Source organism: Odontesthes bonariensis, chromosome 14, assembly GCF_027942865.1.
Source record: "Odontesthes bonariensis isolate fOdoBon6 chromosome 14, fOdoBon6.hap1, whole genome shotgun sequence".
Taxonomy (NCBI): domain Eukaryota; kingdom Metazoa; phylum Chordata; class Actinopteri; order Atheriniformes; family Atherinopsidae; genus Odontesthes; species Odontesthes bonariensis.
Window position 1 is genome coordinate 25446039 of NC_134519.1, and position 23672 is coordinate 25469710.

The 23672-nt window shown below is 40.0% G+C and overlaps 1 protein-coding gene across 7 annotated transcripts in view; it reads left to right on the top strand.

The window, feature by feature from the left end:
• The window catches only part of astn1 (astrotactin 1), a 357848-nt gene that overhangs the window by 63652 nt on the left and 270524 nt on the right, over positions 1–23672 (top strand). For all 7 annotated transcript variants that reach the window (XM_075483746.1, XM_075483748.1, XM_075483747.1 and 4 more), the window contains exon 2: positions 11595–11776. In XM_075483746.1, the coding sequence (XP_075339861.1) occupies positions 11595–11776 (182 nt within the window). The remainder of the gene's footprint in view (positions 1–11594; positions 11777–23672) is intronic.

Here is a 23672-nt window from a genome sequence, read left to right on the forward strand (position 1 = left end):
ATTAAACAGGTGCCCCAAAGTAAATCCAGACTGAAATCAGTTTATTATTATCGTGGAGCGCTTTGTCCAAAATGCTCTCAGCAGTGTGCAGTGCATACACATACCAGCATTCTTTAGAAACATGTGATGTAAAAGAGGAGCGCTTGAAAAAAGAAAAGGAAGAGGAACCGATGGACGATGCTTGGTCTCTGTGCTTATTCTCTCATCCCCAGATGCTCTTAGATTTCATTTCTATGTTTAGTTCTGTATTGTGAAGTTGGCTGTAAAAATCAGCGTCATAGCCTTAGTAGTTTCTCAACGTGTTTTCTCTTGAAATGCCTTTAGAAAATTGCTTTCAGGAGTTTGTTTGTCTTTATTTATCTTTTTGAAAGCAGCAGTGCTGGCTGCATGTTGATTACAGATGGAGCCAAATTAAAATTCACAGCACTTTGCATTAAGGTCCTCACCAGCATGTGCTCAGACTGGGGAAAACTGGTCTGAGTAATGACACAGCATGAGATAAAACATCTCGTGGCATATAAATCACTGCATGCATCGTCTCTCTGAGTTTGCTGCGAATCAGCACGTGAATATACAGTAGGTGCTGCGAGGTGCAATCAAATTGTTAAGAAATAACTAATGCGGACTGCAGTGAAAAACGCAGCACTTTATTTCCCATGTCACTGCCCCAATTTCACACCAGACTCTAGTTTGATGCAGCTGTATGACATCTGCAGGATTTATCCTATTAAAGTTGCAAACGTAAAGCAAGTAGATTAGCTTTGCTTGACTGACTCGCCTCTAATACGAATGTAAAGGATGGGATTAAAAATAGATAGGAAATAAAGAACCCTGTTGGAGAATTCAATCTTCCTTTAGAAATGTTCTTCTAGAAGTACAGGCGGTGATTTGATTATTTGCTTTACCACAAGTGTTTATTTTTGCATTAACTTCAAAGCCATATGTATTGATTTAATAAATTTGTGTATATTATTTATTTATTGACTTGAAATGAATTAAAACGGCGTTCCATCTTGGATGCCGAACATTACCCTGCAGACTGATTCATAATTTCCCAATTAGCACAAAACTTTTTAAATGGTATCGCTTTCTTGTGTACTTAACTAGAAATGTATGTGTATCAGTTTACAGTACGCTGTATATTACGTGATGTCTGTGGTGTGGAGAGAAGGCAAAGCTGCAGTTTACCTATTCAGAAGTGTCACTATATATTCAATATTTTCCAGTTTTCACTTTATGAGTCCCTACATTATCATAATCCGAATAACCTTATATCCTGTTCAGAAAAGTCTCAGATATTAAATCGGAGATGCGCAGAGATGCAGTGTATGCACACATTATGGCCTTCCATTTTGAGTGATGGTTTTCATGATCAATTGAAGCTTTGTGTCCATGGTTTCCAGGATCATCCAATCAGTGCCACACATCCAAACAGACATGTGCAGCAAAGGAACACAGGATTCACAAAGAAGCAAGGTTACAGGCATAAAATTTAACGGTTTCAATATGTCAAAGTGGAACTCTGACCCTCTGTGAAGGCCCAACAGATATATTGTGAAAAGTTGATACTCCCCTTCAGAAATGAGCCGTGGTGTAGTTGATGTAGTCGTAGGACAGGCCTAAAGGACAACCTGGATGTGTTGACACTTGAAAATGATCTGGAAATGAGTGCTGAGTCTCTCCTTCATATTCTTCCTCTCACAGCCGCCGGGCTTTCAGCCTGAGAAATGTCAAGTTCTCTTTTATGGTCGTTTATTACTGCTAAGTTTGGGGAATTCAGAATCAACAGCTCCAAAGTAATTTCTGCTTATCACCATCCCCTCCGGTGACAGCGCAGTGTGACGATTGTTATCGTAACCTCCCCGGAGCACATTGTAAAGACAGAAAGTAGGGGTGCAACGGATCAAAAATCTCACGGTTCGGATCGTTCCTTGGATCAGAGTCACGGATCGGATCATTTTTCGGATCAGCAAAAAAAAAAAAAAAAAAAAAAAAAAAAATAGACAAGACAAATAAACATGTTTTGTCTTTTTGTTTATTAACACTTTTAAATTATTAAATTGAAATATATAAAATCAACTTAAAGTGCACAATTAACATCTTCTTTTCAACATAATCAAAGAAAAACAACTTAAAGTGCAACATAAAAATACACCGATAGCGTTTGTGATCGCTTTAGCCCGGTCGGATTGTGAAGGAAGGGGCTGCTTAAATGCCGCGGTGATGAGCAGTTGTTGAGCCGCTTTCAGTTTCACTCCTGTCAGTGAAACACTGGGGTGATGTCGCTGCAAATGCGTGGCCATGCTCGATGTGTTTCCACTGTTGTGTGGCTTTCTTGTGCCACAGTGCCTACACACCGTCACGGTTTTATCCACCAACCTCTTTCCTTCTTCATTAAATTTGACAGGGAAGCCAAAATGCTCCCAAACAGGGGATTTAAATGACGTGGGGCGTTCCTCTGCTCGCCATGACCACGCTGTGTTGCAGGTTAGGGGTTTTCTTTATGTTAGCTATCGCTATGTCAGCTACGTGTTATGTCTGTGTGGTGGTAACCCAGGCGACAGGTTTGTGTGGCAGCGCGAGTATATGGAAACAGACGTAGCACTAGAGGCAGCAGTTATCGTTACAGTAGGCCTAGTCACCGAAGTCTAGCCTACTTTTATTTTCCATGCCCACTGTTCTACGTGTTGTACGCTGAGGGCAATAAATCACAAACGAGCCATAGGACTGTTTGCTTATTGAAGAGGAAACTGTTGCAGACTTTTACCCAGAGCGTGGAAAGTAGCCCTGTCCCTGGAACTAGCAGGAATTGTAACGGCTGTGTGAGGACTGAACATGCGCACAATTTTTTTTTTTTTCATAAATCAATCCGCGGATCATGTGTGTGCCGAACCGAAATAATTGATCCGAACGGATCACGGATCAATGATGATCCGTTGCACCACTAACAGAAAGGGCATAATTGTGGCATAACCTCAGGGAGAATCAGTTTAGACACAAGCTGTGTCTTGTCTTTCAGTGCGTTTTCCTCCTAATAATGTGGAGGTGGCTGCTATTTGTCCTTGGGAAAGAATTTTTTACTTTATTTAATTTTTTTTCAATATGAATTATCACTGGTGTGCACCTAGATCAAGATCTGGATGCATGTACTCTACATGCAAATGTTTGGACACCCCTGGTCAAAATTGTGTTCCTCAGGTGATTCGAGGATGAACTGATTTCAATGCAGCACCCTCACACTCTGAAAATTAGAATAATACATGTCCTAAAAATAACTGAATACTGTGCAGACATAGCCTGGCATTGTCAGGTAATAGTTCATCGTTTCAGATTCTTTCTGAAATCATTATCATGCTCTTTGGACTATACTACCTCTGAGGTCTTTGCAGCTTTAGGTTGAGTAACATCATTCTAAAACTTGTGTGGTTCACCTAGTTACTCACACAGTTTTACAGAGTGGTGAACCCACACCATCTATTCTTCTGAAAGGCTTTTGCTTCAAAATATTTTCATTAGGGATTGAGCCACTTCAACCTGCCCGCCTTGAATTCTGTGTACAGATGCTGTCAAAATGCTTTGGGAGGTTTTAGATACATCCTCCAGATGTGCTGTAATACTCTATGCACACCGGCTGTCTCCCATCTATAACTATCACCAGTAATACCTCAGAATAGGGATGCAAATGATTAATCGATTTTAGATTAATTGTCGATCAAGAGGTTGCTCGAACAAAATTTATTAATCACGATTAATCGCTAGAGGGCGCTACTGTCTGTAGTAACTTGAACAGAGCGTGAGAACGAGAGGTGAACAGTGATCCCTCGCGAGATGTGTTCACTGAACACATCTCGCGAGGGACCAGGGTTGAAGACAAAATGAAGCGGGCCAAAAGAAGTACTGTGTGGGACCATTTCAACATTAATGCAGGCAAAGAAGTCTAATGTTCGCTGTGTCATGCGGTATTGAAATACAACAGTTCAACTTGCTCACTCAGTTATTATTTGAACACCGTGCATGGAGCTGTCCTGCATGGCACCCGTGCACCTGGTCAACCTACAATCAAAGCTACACTGGAAAGGCGAGCGTGTGATGAGAGGAGGGCATTACAGAGAGCATATGCAGCATGATCGAGAGAGATTTGATGCCAATCAACACAGTTGACGGTGCAGGATTTCAGGATCTCATTGCGATCCTAGAGCCAGGCTAGAATATCCCTTCGAGGCCATCAATAACCTCCCGCCTCGAGGCTCGCTACGAACTGAGCCAGTCCTTAATTTATTTCTTTTTTTAAAAACCTTTTTTATTAAAGAATGTATTTTGTTATACCATAAAAAAACATGTCTGCTTTCTTTTCCTAATGCATAATTACTTATAATTATCATAATATAATAAATACTTTTTGAATTCAGTGTTTTAACTAGCTAATATTTTTAAAGGCCCTATTGAAACACTGAAATTCAGGTGAAAAATGCCGCTTATCAATTAATCGTAAGTCGATCGATAAGATCAGTCAACTAATGATTAATGAATTAATCGATAATTTGCATCCCTACCTCAGAATGCTGTATCTCTGTATTCTCTCCACAAAACAAGTATCATCATGTCTTCAGAACGGTGTCCCTCCCACCTCTTGGAAAAGTAACTATTAGGCTATTTCTGTACCATTACAATCTCATAATGAAGTTGCTAAGAAGCATATGACAAGGTGATGGACCTGGAATTGATCTCGGGTCTCATACATTGTAAGTTTTTTTTTTTTTTTTAAAGTGCATCTAGTTTAAAGAGTTTTAATGTTATATGACTGTATGCTCAGTTGCAGTGTATTACCTTACGTTATTATTATTATTCTTTTACAGCGGATAACACTCTATCACTCATTATGTGGAGAGGGTTGTAAAAATCTGTTACAAATGATTTATTTTCATAAGTGTTCACAAAGCTAAGAAAAATTAAACTAGTTACAGCATGTCAACCTTTTTATGGAGAGAAAGATTTTACCCAATAATAAACAATACCATAACCATGTCTGAATTGTGTGCACAGTATTTATAGCTATAATAACAGTGTTATAAAGGTAGTGATGTACTGCAGGCATAACAAAATCATCGTCCTAATTTAACGACTTCCTTAATAACGGCCGGATGAGAAGTTACTGAGGTCGCCAGCCTTTTCATAGAAAATTCTTTGGAAGAAAGAGGTGCAGAGGTTTTGATATGTCTTTATGTGGTTTAGAATGTAACTGCTGTCAACAGGGAAATAAGGTCTTATTTCTCTGATTTACAGCTCTCTGCTGCAGCTCATGCTATAAGCCCTGCAAGCACAGTGTTCATAATGGCAGAGTCAGAGTTGGGGGTGGGGGGGTGGGGGCAGTATTGTGTTTTGCAAGCAGTCGTGAAAAATTGTGGCTGTGCATGCCTTTAAGTCTGAGAAAAAAGTGTTAAATAGGTTTTTGTTGAAATGTGAGGTGTTCATGTTGACAGTGGGCAAACGATGACCAAGCATATGTGCCGGGGTTGAGCCCCGGACAAAACCTCTGCCCAACTCGATCCCTGTATGTAGCCAAGAATAGAAAGAGATATTAATGTGGGCGTCTTGCTCCATGGGGTTTTGTGTTCTGTGATGTAGTTACTTCCTGTTTTATTTAGCTAAATCCTGTTTCTTTGTCTTGTAGTTTGCTTCCTTTCCTTTGCTCCACCTGGCTTCTGATCCTGATTACTCTCGCCTGTTTTCAGTGCCATCATATACTCCCCCTGTATATACCCTCCTGCCTTTGGTTTTCTCCTTGCCACATCATTGTGTGTTTCTTCTCCCCCGTGACTGATTTCGGACGCACTTTTTCACCAGTCTTTTGGAGTTCTGTTTTAGACTTATTGGATTTTCTGTTACATTGGGGCTGTTTTTTGGAAGGCATTCAATTCTTAAAGTTCCATTTCTGCCTGGCTCCTGTCTACTGTTGGGTCCCCTTTTTTTTTATGAATCCTTACAGTGGGAACAGATTTTTATTGACAACAGATTATATTGGACTGCACAGAAAGCTATGACTAAACTATGATCACTGATCGATGCGGTTGGAGGTTAATTAAATAGAATATTTTTTTCCATATGAATGCGCTGAAAAGTCGATACAATATTTTTGCAACAGCAGCCAAAAAAAGGCAAATGTTTGATATTGTTTGCAGTAGAAAGAGCCTGCAGGGCTCCACAGGGCCTGTATGAATGTTTTGCTGCTACTTTTTTACACTCAATCCCTCATCACATTCAGAAGCATCCTCCAATGAGACGAATGATTTTATTCCACTATTGACATTTTACTGTGATGTTATTGCCTGGAGCAGAGCAAAGCCTCCCTACTGAGTGCTTAAATTTGACACCTTTATTTTGTAGAATTCATCAAAAAAAAGATGCTCCTCTGCACGTCCTGGAAGCTACACCAGATAACCTTCACTACTTCCCTGTAATTTGTTTGATTCTTTCATGTTGCACCAATCCTACCACAGCAATCATCAGAATCTATTTGTGATTCCTTAATTCCTTATATCACTTCTGCTTCAGTAAAGTCCTCTCAGACTGGTTTCATTTCATGGAGCACAATACACCTGCTAATGATATGGGTGGAAATTAGTGAAGGAACAGGGTTTCCGACCCTCCTCCTGAGAAAAGAGATTAGTAACTTAAATCCATCACTATTAAAAAAAAAAAAAAAAAAAAAAAAAAGAAGCCGTTTCAAATTGTATGATATTTTCTGAAGAGCACTAAACTAATTCTTTGGTTGCCTCATGGTCTACCATCCCAAACTCCAGCTGTCACTTTATCGTGTATCTGTGGTGGCAGAGCTCCAATGAGAAGCTACTTTGCAAAAGTTAACATAAATCAGAGGATGTGTCAGACTGACATGCCTCTCAGTGGAATAAAACGCATTTGAAATTTTAACCATACAGCAATTTGTTCACTCCATTACTTCTCAGATATAACTAGGCAGCCACGTCCCCTAATGCAACTCTGTGGGAGCAGGCTCTTTTAAGGATTTCAATTATCGGGCTGCGTTGAATTTTTGCATGATTTTCAACTGGTTTGATTTGTTGCACATGTCAAATGTGTAATGTTCCTCTTTGTCTGCCTCAAGATTTTGCCCATGGTGCACGTGTAATAAATCTTCATGAGCCACAGAACTCTCTTGAAATTCCTGTTAATCACATTCCGGAGGTCCAGACGTTCCGTCGGTCTCGTGTTGGGATCCTCTGAGATGGCACCGTCCATTTGCATGTGCTTAAATTAATGGGAAGGCTTTCAAAACCCCAAAGCAAGATTCGACTGCTTTTGAATTCCACGAGCATTGGAACTCCTTTAAAGGTAATGGTTCAGCGAATCTGCATGCATGGGAGGTAAACTAATAATGCAACGTAATCAGATTACTTTGAAACATTTTAATGCTAGTAGTTGGCCTCCCTTTCCACCGCTCGCTTCATCTCTTCTTCAATCTTCTGTCTCAGCCTTCCCCTGTCCCTTCCTTCTCCTTTTTTTTCCCCCTCGCTCGGGCAGTCTGATGGGTGGCACTGTAAATGGTCCCGTGCAGCGGTGGTCTCATTACTCAAGCTCTCTTGCCAAACTAGTCCCCTGGGAGAGCGAGAACACTTTAAAAAGTGCCCTGTCACACTGTGGCACGTGATTTGCATTTAGGTTAAAAACCAGTCCGGAGTCTTAAATCTTATTTATGGGTAGAGGGAACTCCCTGTTCACTGCAGCATCAGTTATTGTCAAGCTAAACCTTGTTATCCTCTTACAATCATAAACACACACACACACACACACACACACACACACTGCTGTATCACAGTAAAAGCATTAAGTGTTTTGATTTGTAAACAAGTTATAATCTCTATTAGGGTTATGGCTATTATCCAGCATGCAAGTGCTTCTTTTGCCAGTAATCAGTGTAATGGGCTGTCTAACAAAGAGGGCGGACTCTCACGCTGGGAGAGGTGAAGTGCTGTATTGTAGTCTTTTGCATGTGCTTGAGCATTTGCACAAAATATTAATGGTGTCTCTCTTAACATGAATAGTTTAAACTTGGTAAGTGCTTAAATAGAGGGCGCAAAGAGAATCAGCCGTCATATGAACATATGAATAATTTGAGCTCGTTAGCTACTTCGCAAAGGAATATCTTGGTCAAGAAACAAAGCTTAGCATATCTAAAGTGCAGCTTTGTGCAGCTATCACAGCAGTTTTTTTTTAAAGGCATACGAAATAAACCTCTTTGTATATATTTTTGATGTATTGAAGAGTTGTCCAAGGTTGTGCTTCAGGTTACGCTCTCAGTCGAGCTGATAGTAAAGCCCTTCTGCTGGATCCCAAGGTGAGCTGCCTCTAACGATCCGATGCATCTGTTTCCACAGCCTCTGGCCTGAAGCCCTTACAGACTGTCGTGTTTGAGTTCAAACTGGTTTCTGAGGTTTGAGATTTCCCATGTTCAAACAGAGGTTCTAAATTAGCTTCCATCAACATTAGCTAACAAGTGTTTATCATGTCCACTAGCTTGTTTTGATCTTTTTGTGTGGGAGCATTTGGAACTTAGTTGTAATAGGCCCGAGGCACCAAGCACCATCGAAATTTGAACAAAAGAGCAACTGAAGTTCGAGTCCTTGCTCGGGAGCAGAACAAGTGATATATTCAATAACTACAGGCGTACTGTACATTATAGTTTGGGAAGTAGCCAGACGGAGATTAAGAAAATATGGTCAAAATCAATACACTGACTCCTTCATTGATTCCCCATTGTGCATTACCGGCCTAGTTAACACCCATATCTTATTAACAACATGCCCCCAATTTGTTGCTACAATTACTTTGTCTCAAAGGTCAAGCTGGGATAATCCTGGTGACATCGTCAGGGAATTTTTTGTTTCACTTCAAAAAGAGCTGCTTCAGAACCCCAGAATACATTCTGCGTCTGTTTTCGCAGCCTGATAGCACTCTCAATTATAGTTAACCAACCTTAATCTGTAAAATCAATTCGTTTTCCTCAGCTAAGCATAAATCTAGGACACAAAGTTTGTGTTTAGTGATTTGTGCCATTCCATTCAAGTTTGTGCAAGCTGACTAAACAGATGACAATAATTTAAAGCCCTGAATCATCTGAGACCCACAAAGTGCAGCTGGAAATCTTTTGCAACCTGATCTGTGTTTCTAAAGTTTTGCACAGCGAGTGGAAAAGCCTGCGATCAGCAGTTAAATCTTGCTTACAGCCATACATCTCAGGCAGTAATCAGTGTAATGGTCTTGTGTGGCATGGGCCTAGCCTGTGTTTATATATAGATCTCGACACAAAGCTTTACACTGACAAGAGGGTTTTGTGGCGCAAGAGCTCTTCCATTTGCATGCGTGACGTTTGCGCTCCTCGGCAGCTTTGCCGTGGTTTCACGGTGTTCGTCTCATCTCCCAGGCAAAGTGTATGTGCTGCAACTCACAGTCATTTATTTCACTTTCCTTTGATCAGGCCTCATCCTCGTTATTATTTACGGACCGATTTTTTTTCTTCCTTGCAGCCATCACCGCAGTGCTGTAAGCTTAAAACACTACATGGTCTGGACTTTGATCGGTTATGGAGTATTCTCTAATGGAGTATGTACCCTCAGTTCACCCCCAGCATTAATCTCCACTGTGCGTCGCGATTGTCCTTGCTGCAGCACTACAGCTACTACACTACTACAGCACCCTCAGATATCTGAGTGTAAAATGAGCTTTATTATTTGATAGTCTGCACTGTCCACCACTGGAGCTCCCATGATATATTTGGGTAATAGATTAGTGCAGCGTACTGGGTCATGCTACCAATTAGTGTAATTGTCTGTGTCAGTGGCAGTGGTTTCCAAAGTAATCCATCAGCAGGATAAGGATGCACAGTGTGTGCTACACCTTAAATGGTGGCCTTAAAGATGACTTGATATGCAAATTTCTAATTGGACAGTGTCAATAGAAATAAAGACTCTAGAAAGCAATGATAAAAACTGTAAGAATGTTTGTACAAACTACAAATACTGCTGATTTTTATGTGTTTTATGATACCTCACTTTTTCAAAAGCAGTGATTTTAAATTGGTCTGAAAACGAAACTCATTCGTTATTTCTAACCTGTTTTGCCTATAATACGGCAGAATTGCGAAACCTGTATTTGCGTCCCTTTTTCTAAATGAATTCAAATCCCATGTTCGCAGCTGAGCATCTCTGGCCCCGATGCTTTGGAATGAGCCTGGACAGGAGACCTGGACATAAAGCAAAATAACACATGGCCTAGCTGTTTTAAATAAGCTTTCACAGGATTAATATAGCTGCATGTATTCCGCAAAATACTCTTGGGGAAGTTAAGAAGAAATATTGCCTCTAGATGTGCTGTAAAACAACTGTACAAAACCTGTGAATGAAATACTTTTTCAGTTGTGAAGCAAAGTTGTAGAATATTTAATCAAGATATATTTCTAACATGTAAATCACCACATACACTATTTACTGGGCATCGTAAAAGTCAGAGAAAGCCACGCAATCTTGTAAAGCACACAAAGTGCATTCATCTCCAGCAGGAGCCGATAACAGTGGTGAAGTAGCAGAGTTGGAGATTTTTAGTCACCCTGGTTTTCGATTCATGTCTCCCCGTGCCGCTCATGGATCATGAGTTTGATGCGTCTTTGCTGCACCTCATATTTACATAACAGAAACCAAGCCATTAAGCCCGGTCATGCATTCATAACGTTTTCCACTCCTGTACTCTGTGTGTGTTTTGGTGTACATCACTAATATTTGAAGCAGGCTCAGAGTGGGAATGTATTGTCTGGGGAGCTGAGGTATGACACGGAGCACACTGTTTCTCACACTTCGCCGCTTCCATAAAATCACTGTTTACTCATCGTTATCTCTGGGGTTTAACCATTTTGTTGTGATTTTTTTTTTTTTTTTTTTTTTTTTTTTTTTTTCCCTCCCATTGTGGATATAAAGGATGGCAGCTAGAGAGTGGTTTCTTCTTTAGGCAAGAAAACAGCGTAGCACAGAGAGAGAGAGAGAGGTGATGTTCATTTAGCTTTTCATGATAATATTTTCCGGTCAATGCCTTTAGCACGTGTGAATTGATCGTTGTCACAGGTGTTTTCATTTTATTTTGACTCCAACAGGTTATGGGTGCCCAGGATGTTTTAAGCGTTACATCTCTTTCCTTTCTGTTCTTGCGGTGGTTTTACCAGCCAGTACAGCTAGTTTGCCCCCACTATTTATAAGGGCCCAGTAATTTGCTAAATTCAATACTTCATTATTAATTTACAATTTCCTGCATTAGAGGGGTGATACGTAGAGAACAAAACCAACCAAACAAGTGAACAGAAAAAATAGAAATTCTTGCATGTCATTTTATTGCTGAGCTCTTAACAGTGTGCCATCTGTAAAATCCTAATTACAGAACCTCAGCGTACAGCATGTTGTGCCTCTCTTTTCTGGTAAATTGCTTATATTCCAGTGGATCTGTACTATAACGGCGGTTAACCGAGGCTCTTCCACTGCTGGTAACGTCGGCAAGATTCTCATCTGGTGTTCTTTGTCTTTTGCGTTTGGCAGAGATCTCTGGGAACTCAGAGGACATCCCTCTGGTGCGTTGGCGGCAGCAGTGGCTGGAGAATGGCACTCTGCTCTTCCACATCCACCATCAGGACGGCGGCCTGAACCTCCCAGAACCGACCAAAGACCCGGCCAGCGATTCCACGAAGGAAGAGCTCCGCATCCTGCACATCTCTGTGATGGTAAAAACCTATTGTTCTGGGAGCAGGTGTTCACACAGAAGACGTGATGTTCAAGTTTAGTCCTTTTTTTGCACATAGTTGAAAAAAACTAAACTTTTTAATTGGTCAAAATGTTCATTTCATAAAGACATATAAAGGTTGAAAATCATGAGGCTGTTTTCGTGTGGTTGAGTTATTTCGCCTGAGGTGGCTACCATCCTCAGAGATTTCATATTTGAGATAAGATTCTTGCTTTTGATTCTGAGTCTTTTCCGAAGAAAACAGCTGACTGCACACTTTATTATCTTTTTCCTTACTACAGGGTTTAGGGATTAGATAGATCCTGAAGATGTCTGTCAGGATACAATGGCTTCTTTGGACCATACAAAAATGTTTCATTTGCAAAACATGTTTATGTATTACTCTTCACTGTGTGTTTGAACAATTCGTGTTTGACCCAGCGTACATGATATCTTAGTCTGATTTATTTCATTATTTTTCCATCTTTCAGCTGCCAGACTTGTACTGAACACATATCTGGTGTGTGGCATCCTCTGTCGCCTGCTGTCTGCTGTGTGCTAACAGGACATGTTAGACACAGAATAAGTCGGGCTCTAAATATAAAGTCAAAATCACATATAAAATCAATTGGAGGTCAACTCCTCAACAGTGTTTTTAAAAAAAAATTTTTTTATCAGAGAAGCATTCTATTACAGCAGGAGGGCATGCGTTTATGAATTTTCACATACCAGTTGCAAAATGTAGATTTTTGCTTGCGTGCACTGTATCAAACCTTATCTGCAACGTCGGCCGAGTAGGAAATGAATCCCCTCAGAACTCTCAGCGTCCTCCTCTTACCCAAGGAAATGTATATTTATTAGATCTTAGATATGCCACACCTACTCCCAGTGCCCTTTTCCAGCCCAAAGACATAACAATCATGCTTTGATGGATGATATGTAGTTTCAGTCATTGAAATCATATTATAGCTGCATACACAAATGATTAGTCAGCTGGAGAACACTTTTGCCAGCAGCTACATGTGCTGAACAGAAGCAGAGAGACTCACTTCCACACCTTCAGACCTTGATATAATGACAAATAAGTGGCCTTGCTCTGTCCTCTGCATGTTTTGCATGCATTAGCAAACATCAAGTTGATCCTCCAAGTGCAGTAGCTTGAGAGATTCGGTTTCTTTTTATTTTCTACATTAATCTTACATTTTCAGCCGCTGCCCTGTTTGTATTTCACATCCCATCAGCCTTAGGTCTGTGTCTGTGATGCCTGATCTGCTAATTCTTCATCTTGAAAGCGCTGAAGCAATAGCGCTGCCTCAGAGGTGCTTTCAGGGAAGGTGTGGGTTGAGAAGGATTAGCATTCAAATATGAGCAGACCATAACGACAGATGGAAGCAGTGTTGCCACTGGGCTGCTCAGGCCCCACTGCAGCTTGCCACCCGGCTGGAGGCCCCGACCTATAAATCCAAAGCCGTGTCACTTGTTCGGCTCCTTGTGGACACAGAAAAGGTCCTGTGAATTCTGCTTTATGGGCTCTTTACCGTAGCTCAAGCACACAAGTATCACAGGACCTTTCCATCCTGTGTCAGGGGAGACTACGGGATAGCATCGGTGAGCAAAGATCAGAAATGGAAAACGTGATTTGGGGGGGGGGGGGCGCAACTGGGAAAAGCCAGCCTGCATCAGTTCTACAGACTGTGGTCATTGTGGTTTTCCATGGTAATATTTCAATTTGCAAAACATTCACTAAAATCTGATAAAATCACAGGCACAAACCTGGGCCACCCTGTACAGAGCATGTGGGACTGATGTGCAATAAACTGCCTCTTAATTAAACAAATAGAAAAATCCATTTTGGAGCTGACAGATATATAGTATTATCCATCCACATGGCATACATTTTTCTAAAATGTTTTTTTTTTCTTTCTTATCCTTTATTCATAATTCCTGAGACATAAGTCACAGTGTGAGCTACTGCTAAGCATTCTAAACTGACTTTACATGTCTTTGAGCTCAGACAGCCTGAAAATGGACCTCTGGCAAGTATGGAACCAAGAAGTCGCTCCATCTGACTTCTGTGACATAGCTATATCTGCAGGTTCCCAAGACTGAAATGTGGCCCCTTCTGGTCCTTAAAGGTCTAACTGAACCCAGTGGGTACTGAAAAATTTGTCTCCCGAATCTGACAAAAGGCCTTAAGCAGCAGTATATATTCTTACCTAATTCAATCCATTACTGACCGTTAGTCATTCAGTGGCTAGTGGGGACACATTACTGTTCTCTCTTGTGTCGGCCTACTGTGCATAACAAGCTGTGGCTCACAAAAAGAAAAAGAGAAAAAGACCTAAGAGTATGCTAAATGTCACGAGTTTTAAATCTTGAAAGGAAATCTTTTCATTCCCTAACTTCCATCCTTAACATGTCTCCAGGGTTGTGTGTCTCTATGAGGATTTCTCCTTTCTTTCTTTATTTTAATCAAGCACATGACAAGAACATGGACTTGTACCGGACCCTGGTCTGCAGAACCCAGCCAGGTCAGCTCAGCCAGGAGCGTGTAACCTGCCACAGTTGATTGCCTGGCCATCATGGCCACCACAAGACAACTGACACCAAATGAATGATAAAGGACAGGCGAGACTTATCATTGACCTCAGTGTTTCCCACACATAGACTAATTCGTGGCGGTGCGCCACAGATTAAACACCGGCCGCCACATATTGCGTTTCGTTATTATTATTTTTTTTTAACGCTATTTAAAAAATACTCGTATTCGTTCAGCTGCATTTCCTTGCTGCTCTCCCTCGCGTCTCTCTCGCATAGCCTACTGACACACACAGCCCCTCCCCTCCGTGCTTCCCTGGAAGCGTGGAAGCTTGCTAGTCTCAGCGTCGCGTTAGATTAGCTCAACCGAAAGAATTCACGAAAGGTTGGTATCACGTGCACCTTTATAAAATCACACATTAAAAAGTCCTATAAAAATATTTTATATTTTGAATACAATGTTGTCCCGTCCCGTCCCGACCCATAGCAAGCGATTACGCCTTCTTTATAAAGTTAACTAGTCAAAAGTTTGCCGTAAAAAAAAAAAATGTAGTTGGGTTGTCGAGGTCTAAACACGAGCAGCTGTGAATCAAATAAAGTAGTTTTTTTAAACTCTTACACTGAATGTTTGCTGCTTCAATCCAGATGAGTATTGAAAAAGTATTTTCCGTGATTGAAAAAGAGAAGTGCGTGTTGAGGATGAGGACCAGCCTGAACCGGAGGTATCAGTCTGAAACAGCTGAACAGTCCGACCAGTGTAATTAGCTATGTTATTCATTTGTTTACAATGAAGATGTGAATATCTGCAGATAAGCCGGTGTCACACATCCTTACGTCCCCCATAATTTTCCTTGATGGAGAAATGATCCAGGTTCTTAACTTCCAATGTGACATATATGTCACATTACAGATCTCTGACAGTGGGGGGTGGTCTATTTAGTCTGTGTAATAACCCCCTTAATTTTCATTTACACCCAACCAAACAATCCCCCCCCCCCCCCCCCCCCCCCCCCCGGCCCACCACCACCACACATTGCCTTCACATCTGTGGGAAACACTGGACCTGATCCTAAAAGGGGAATTAGATTCAGTGGACTTTACCACAGTCGGGATCTGAGGCAAAAATTAACACATTTTTATCTGTTCCTTGAACCAGACTGTCATATTACTTGGTGTATAGTTTACTTCGTAAATTACAGATTTGAATTAATACATGAATTGACAGTAGTCTAATATTCAGTGGTTCAATTGGTGTCTTTTTGAAAGTTGGAGCGTTTCTCATACAGAGTTCAGAGCTTCTACCCTTGTATTGACATCATCAAGGTGACCACAGTGTCCTCCGCTGGCTGTAGCTGGTCATCCATAATAGATGACTAACCTTGTGTATGTCTGTATCCACACCATGAGAGAGACATGCTGTTGAAAAATAAATTGATATTCAGCTTGAAGCGTACCGAGTTGCAATGTAAATCCCAAAACGGAATGAGTATAAATAAATATTTTATAAAGCATATAAAAACTATCCAAACAGCATCATATTACAAGTGTAACATTATTAGTTTATCTATAGAGACTCCTAAGCTCCAGCATCTTGTTGCTGTGCACATTTCTCCCATTTTAATTTCCAAAATTTAATCAGTTGCTGTTTTGCCACAGGGCCTCAATGGATCAATCCAATCAGCACACGAAGTACGGAGGCATCCAAACCATACAGAGTCAATTACATGATATGATTGCCTAATATTTTCAAGCTCTGGGTTAGATTTGATGTTTTTCCCCTGCGAGTCTATTTTAGCTCTATTGTTTTTCCTCAGAGTGGATAAAACAAGTATTAAGTTTATTCAAACTTTAAAGTGAAAGGCAAAACAAAGAATAGAAATCCAATTGAAGAAAGTAGAGAAAGGAAAGTAAAATCATTGGTGATAGAATCAAGTTGTAGTCCTCACAACAGCTGATACTGTGCCCTTTGCTGTATGGTGTCATGTTTGGACAATGTGGACAGATAAGCTCTCAGCTGTGCTGAAGCTGTCAAGATTCAAGGTTCAGATGTTAAGAAGGACAGATACTGCCGGGCTTCACTTTTGTTTTTAGTGCGTTTTGTGTGGGCTCAAATTACAAACTCCAGAACACAAACATGGTAGGTTTGATGGTACCAGCATTATTATTCTGATCAACCTTGTGTCCTAAATGTGTTTATTACTGAGAATTGCACTTTGAAAGACATGTAAGACACCCATTCCAGCCAAAGATCTTTATCAACGTAACCGGAAAACATGTGGAAGCTGAACACCCTGCGGAGATCCTCAGCTCTAGTCTCTGGTGTCAGTCACGACTAAGGAATCATGTGTCATGTCTGGAGTGTTCTGTACTGGACAGGCATATAAAAAACAGATATTTTTACACTTTTTACTGCAGATTTTCCTCATTGAGGATATATTGAAATAGGAGATGATTAAAAACTCTATTGCTTGCCCAACAGGAGAATTGGATGTGAATCATGTTAAAGCTTTGATGACAGATGGAGGAGGAAATCAAAGTCAGATAGGCTATTTGGGAAAAGGAAAATAAGACATAACAGGAAACATCCAATATGCATCCTCACGGCCTCTCAATTCTGTTAATTTCATTTGTACTTTTAAAAGGTGAATCTGAGATGCTCTGATGCTCAAATATTATTATTTTGACAGTAAATCCTCTTGTAGGTGTGTACAAATACATCAGACCATTATCCAGGACCACAGCCACACTTTGAGAAGCTGTATCCATAACCTCTCGATAGACATTTTGAAGCTTGTCTTATCTCCCATCAGTTTGTGGGAGTGAATGGTCACTGTGACACTGCTCAGCTCATAGGATATCGACACGGTGCCCGTCCTAAAACCCGCGTTGACGACATAGATTGAATAATTCCTAAATTTATGCGGCCCTGGCCACTTGTGAAGCCGTGTCCTCTGCTGAATCTCAGCCTCCAGAGATGCTTTCAGAGCATCACAGCATGGCGTGTTTTTGAAAAGCCTGCTGAGCAAGACAGACCAATCCATGGCTTCCCGGCTCTGTCTGCAAACAAAAATGTAAAATAGAATATCTGTTTGATAAAATCGCAGCCTTGCTATCTTCACAGCTGCACTATCTGATAAAGTTTTCAGCTTTGAACTAATGAGCATGTGTTATGTGAAAGTTGCTCGTGCAGCGTCTGCTGCTAACTCCTCTTTACAATGCTAATGTAGCTTTTAACTTAAAAGATAACTGTCAACGTTTGTATCCTGAGCTTTTTTTAAAAAAAAATTCTATACTATTACTGTATATTATACTATAAAATGCACTATTTACAGTTACACAGCACAAGCCAGACAAGACCAAACTGTCTAACCACAGAGTCTTTGATGTACAAAATAGATTTACTAATACACATTTCTTCCTGCATCTCAGTGAGCAAACAGGAAATGTAAACTTGAGTGGATATGAAGTGAGCATCAAATAATTTCCGCTCTCAGTGGAGATTTCAAGGCCAGCATCTCATAAAGCAGGAAGAATGCTTGTAATTAATAAGACTAACAGAGGAGCTGAAATGTTACATGCTTTGTTGTTTCATTGTGGGGTTTTTGTTTGCAAATGGACACCACACTTCCTTTAAACCATTCCACATATAAGAATTAGGGATCAAAAGCAGAAACTTTGTTCATGTTTTAATTACAAACACAATTTCATCCTCAACAGCATTTGGATGTCCTTTGCATTGAACAAGACATTCTATCTTATCTGAACTCAGCAATCATCATTGTGGGGGACCACGTCAAACCAAGAGAAGAGACAGGAAAATTATTAGGAAATAGTTTTTTTTTATTTAACCCAAAAATCAACTACAAAATACTGAGCTCATAAAAGAGGTCAAAGAAACAAAACTGAACTCAGGCAAAAATGTGAACAAAGTAGCTGTACAAACAAAACATAACTGACCTAACAAAGAAATGACACACAAGGGTAAATGCTGGCTGATCAGACCAGTAACACACACATTAGGGGTAACTAAACAAAATACAATCACTAACTACAACAAATACCACATTACAGACACATTTGTAAATAAACTAACCACCCAAAAATAAGAGCAAAAGTCTTACAATTTAAATACAAAAATCACTTAAATAGGAAAACTTATTTAACTAAATATCTCAAAATCTCCTCCCCCCTCTAGCAGGAACTGGTGGTACAGTCCAATCAGTGTTTGCATGCTCAGCTCTTGTCAGGCAACTCCCACAGAACAACAGGTAAATACCGGTAAAAGAAACAGAATTAAACAAACAGAAACCACAGGTTGAGAAAGAATACATAAATAACTAAATGTGCGCGCTTACAAATAGAACAAATGTATTTAACCCAAACGATAAACATTTTATTGGAACTAAAGTGATGTGAGTGATGTGTAAAAGAATACTGCATAAGAGAGTTGCTGACTTTAGAGTGTGGCCATGGGTTTGGCCATCACAATCATGGTTCCCTGCACCAGCTGTAACACAATATCATCGGGTTTTATGCACAACACCTACACTTTTATTTTTCTGGCATTCTCCCATAAAACTCTAATTTTCAGAGTTTTACCAGAAACACTGTGAACCGCTATCTGTCGGTCGCCGCTACCAAATGAATTAATCACTCACGAGCGTGTAAAAAAGACTTTTGGATTTTTGCCGATGAAACTTTGAGCTAATTTTGAGCCGAGAGATCCAGAACATAATGTGCAGCCACACATTTGCAGAAACCCACTTCCCCTTGAATATAGCATCTAGAGAAAAATGATATACGGAAGTATATGAAAGTATAAAGAAAAAGTACAACTGCAGACAAACATGTTTTTACTTGATGTTTATGTGGAATAAGAGGGACATCTGTGAATCATAGTTTTTAAGTATGATCATATCATAGAGCACAATTTTACTCTGATTAAAAATGTTTTTTTGGATGTATTGTACATATATAATCATATAATTATAGGATCTTTCACCACCATTAATTCAGTTTAATTCTGTTTTATTTGTACGGAGCTAATTCACAACAAAAGTCATCTCAAGGCCCTTTAAACCAGCAGTCCGATTCATTCCATTTATGATCAAATTTCAACATAACCCAATTGCATCAGGTTGATACAATCCAAATAAGTCAGATTCATAAAATGCCAATTAAAAAAAAAAATTTCTATTACTCACAAAGCTAATGAATTACATCATATCTTCCCTTTGATTGAACCCCCCCCCTGTTTTGAGCACGCACAAGGTGACAGGTGACAGGAAAATTTATTTTTAAATAGGAAGAAACCTCCAGTGGAGACAGACACAGAAAGGTTGACCATCTTCCTCGACTAGTTCTAGTGAGAAGAGAGGAAAGATGGGCCAAAACGTACCATAACACCAGGCCGGAGATACCTGCTGAGAAAAAAACCCCAACACAACTGAATAAAAAAAGAAAAAAGTTCTAAGAAGATGGAGAGTAAAGAGAAGAGAGTGAGGAAAGGTCCTTGTTGCATCATTAGGTCCCTCAGTGGTCTGGTCCTATGGCAGCATAACTAAGGAATGATTCAAACCAAACCCATACATCATCACATGTTGCTATCACAGTATGATCTCATACATTCAATGTATAAAAAGAAAAATATCAAGTAAACTCAATGTTCATGTACTTATAATTCTTCATATTTGTCAATCCTGTTGTGGTTAGCGTCACGGTAAATTTTGATGTCGGCAAAGCCAGTGCAGGAATCACGAGTCCCACAATGATGGCACGGATAATTATTTCTCTACAGAAGTGAAAGCTTGTCATGCTGGGTAAATAAAGCTCCTTCGTCTTGCAGTTTCCCTGCCAAAAAGTTGTGTCTGACAACAAAACATCCTAGTTGAACAGGAGCACTCTGTAGCTGGTTTATTCATTATAGCATGGGTACTCAATCTCATTGTATCAGACGGGCACGTTGGGAGTTTAACCGACCCATGACCTTAGTGGCAGTACAGCCAAAAACAAGGTCACTCTGTGAATATAAATGCTGTCAGAGATACTGCCTCATTTTCCCTTTTGAATACATAAAACAGGGACTGGCAGTCATACTGCTACCAGTTAAACTACATGGATAAATGTCAGTATATCTTTATTGCACGCAATATTAGTGTTGTACTTTAATGTGTTAAATTAAGATTGATTAGATAAGCACACAAAGGGAGACTTAAGCTAAACAATTCTTTAGTGGACTTTGAGCAGACAATGATATTTAAACCCAATTTCAAGCTTTGGTAAATGTGACGATTGTATTGGAAAAGACACATAATTCCCTCTCCACTCATCACAGATCCAACCACAATGCACACATATTACACTCTGGCTAATAAGTTGGGTTTCCCTAACAAAATGATCTGCACTAATTGCAAATAAGTGCTGAGCTAAATCACACCGATCTAATGTCATTGTGTAGTTCATTATGTAGTCTCAGATGCCCCGCCCACCAGATAAAACCAGTCTTTCCTTCAGAACCCATTCCTGTTGGCCTGGAGTCAGGTTGGTGCCATTCTTAAAACTCAGGCTTCATTGCCATATTTTATTGTCATTTTTAAGAAACTTCCAGGAGGCCAGGCTTAACAGGTGGTAAAGCACATAAACCATCCCACAATCAAAACAGGCAGATGTGCAGCGAGTAATGCCTCTGAAGCACCATCTTTGTTTCGCATCAAAGAATGCTCGCACTTGCTAATTAGCGTTTTACTTGTCTTTTTGAATGAATTTTACATAAACTAAACTAAGTCACTTATACTTTTGAAATGTTTTCAATTTTAACCAATCACTTTGAATCGAGCCACAAATATATCAAATAGCATTCAGTGTAGAGACATCTCACTTGAGACCACATGTGTTTTAGGCAATAACTTAACATGTTGGAACCGTTGACAAAGGGACTGAACAGACTTACAGTGATAAACAGAAACTTGACCAAGCTTTGACATATTGTGGCTGAAGACAAGTGTTTTTCTTTCTTTTTTGTTCCACATCCACCAAGGTCTTTGTGATGGCTGCTGGCAGGCGACATCTTTGTGCATTACGGCCCCCAACTGGGAGGGAGTGTGGCCCACAAATTCATTAAACCACGGATGTCGCCACTGTTCATTTATTTATTTATTAATTTTTTTGTCACCACCTGCTCTCTGTTCCTGATTCACACACCTGCTTCCACTTTCCTGATTACTCTCAGCAGTATTAAACCTGAACTTTTCCACTCATCCTTCTCAAATGATACGCTCAGGCTCCTGTTGCACAGCTTTTTTTTTGGTGGGGGTGGGTCAGACAACCTCTGTCCTGTTTGTATGCACTGCAAACATTTGGGTCCAGTTCTTTTTTTTTTTTTTTTTTTTTTTTTTTAATTACAGTGACATGCACAACCCTAATGCAATTACATTAATGTCCCATCGCCACGCCGAGTCCAACTATCGGGGCTTTATGCTATATTAGCTTTTATGAAATTCACCAAATTGAATCAAATTATATAAGCCTGTTCTCTCATTAATTCTCATTTCCAGTGAAGGAACCCTTGTGTGACATGTGTGAAATGGACTTTTGACTTTCACATTTGTTCAATGACAAAAACTAGCACCAGATCATAGGCTAAAGCCTTGTGCTAACAATCCGTACAGTTTCAATATATATATATTAAATCTTCGTCTTCAATCTTGAATCGAGAAGTTAGTAATAGCAAATGCACAAAAGAATGGATTTAATATTTGAACACTGTCGCTTTTCATCATATCACAGTGACCTGATGTCAAATTCAATCACCGACCCTTCTGCAAAGACAAAGTTTATTATAATCTAAGCAAGAAACTTCCTTTCGCTATCTTGTAGCTGTCAGATAGTCCGGATCTTTCCGCCTTCCTGATTCGTAATGCCTTGTATCCAGAGACTAAGTGACAGATTGATAGCTCAGCTTTAATACCACGTCCCGCTCTGTCAGCCTGAGAGAGACCATGCCTCCCCTGTTCCATTCAGGACTTACGTGACGGGAGTGTATGTCATGAGGAGCACTGGTCCCATTATAACATCATCCCCATCCGTTAGTAAGTGGATTATGGGGCTGGAGCGCTGGCATGCTTTGATGTGTGGTTTGGTTTTATTGGCAATATAAGAGAACACAGTCCACTTAGTCCCTGCTCTGATTCCATGTAATGCCAGCATTAAACTTATTTTTTTCCCATATTGCCTGTATTAACCCCTCTCTATGCATGGGCGCTAATACGGGTTGATGGGTTTGAATTACATTTGTCACAGAGGTTGATTTGATTGAGAACCTTTTAAAGTACTTGACATTTGACATCTTATTCTAGTTTACTCTGGAATGAGTGTAACATTATTCAATTTGAGCTGAACATTCAAGCAGTAATATGCACACTTTTCAAAATGGAAATTCCTGAACTCTATTGTTTATCACCTGTTACTAAGATACAAAAGTATTTTCCATCAATGCAGTTAATTCCTTAAAAATTCAGTGTAGGAGAGAATATACAGTAATCAAAAGCTATTGTGTGGTAGAGAAATATAAAAGAGCATCCAAGCACCTGTTTAGCTTAAACATGTCCCCTTTAAATTAAAAATGCTTTTCAAATCCGGCAAACCTCCATGTTTTACCACACAGCTGCACCATGAACACCGACACCCCCACAGCTGTGACATCGTATTGCTCCAGTCTTTCCGTCTCTCCTCCTGACTGCCTGAAACGGATGCTTCGCAGACAAGTTTTTCACACTGTTAGTGCGGACATTTCACCACAGGCATGTGCTTCAGAAAGCATGTTTAAAGTGAGATAAAAGACAATTTAAAAAAATCAATCAAGTTTGGCATAGTTTGTGTCTTTATTCACACAATCCCTGTGTGACTCCATGAAGTTAGGATCAGGGCTCTTTGGGGGTCGTACCATCTGTTGCAAGCCTCCTCCTTGTTCCTGTAACTGAATACAGCTCTTTATAATTCTTGGTGCATTTTTGGTGTTATTGTCATTCAGCAGAATTAATTTGGGACACACTAGATGTGTCCACTATAGCAGATTCCAAATGTCTTAAACACTTAAACTCATTAACTTGTTCGACAGTGTATTTAGTGCAAAGTTACTTAAACTTAAACTTAACTACCTAAAGGGTATGTTTGCAATTGTTCCTCTGGGCATAATTGACACTGAACAGGTTTGTACATTAACAGATCCTTTAATAATCGAGAACTGGCAGACACAACTCGAGTGTGAAAAGTGTGTTTGTCCATTGCAAATAGTCTAATATTGCTTTTTAATGCATAACTAGAGTCGTGCTCCCAAAACAAAGTCTAATTATGGCAGTTTC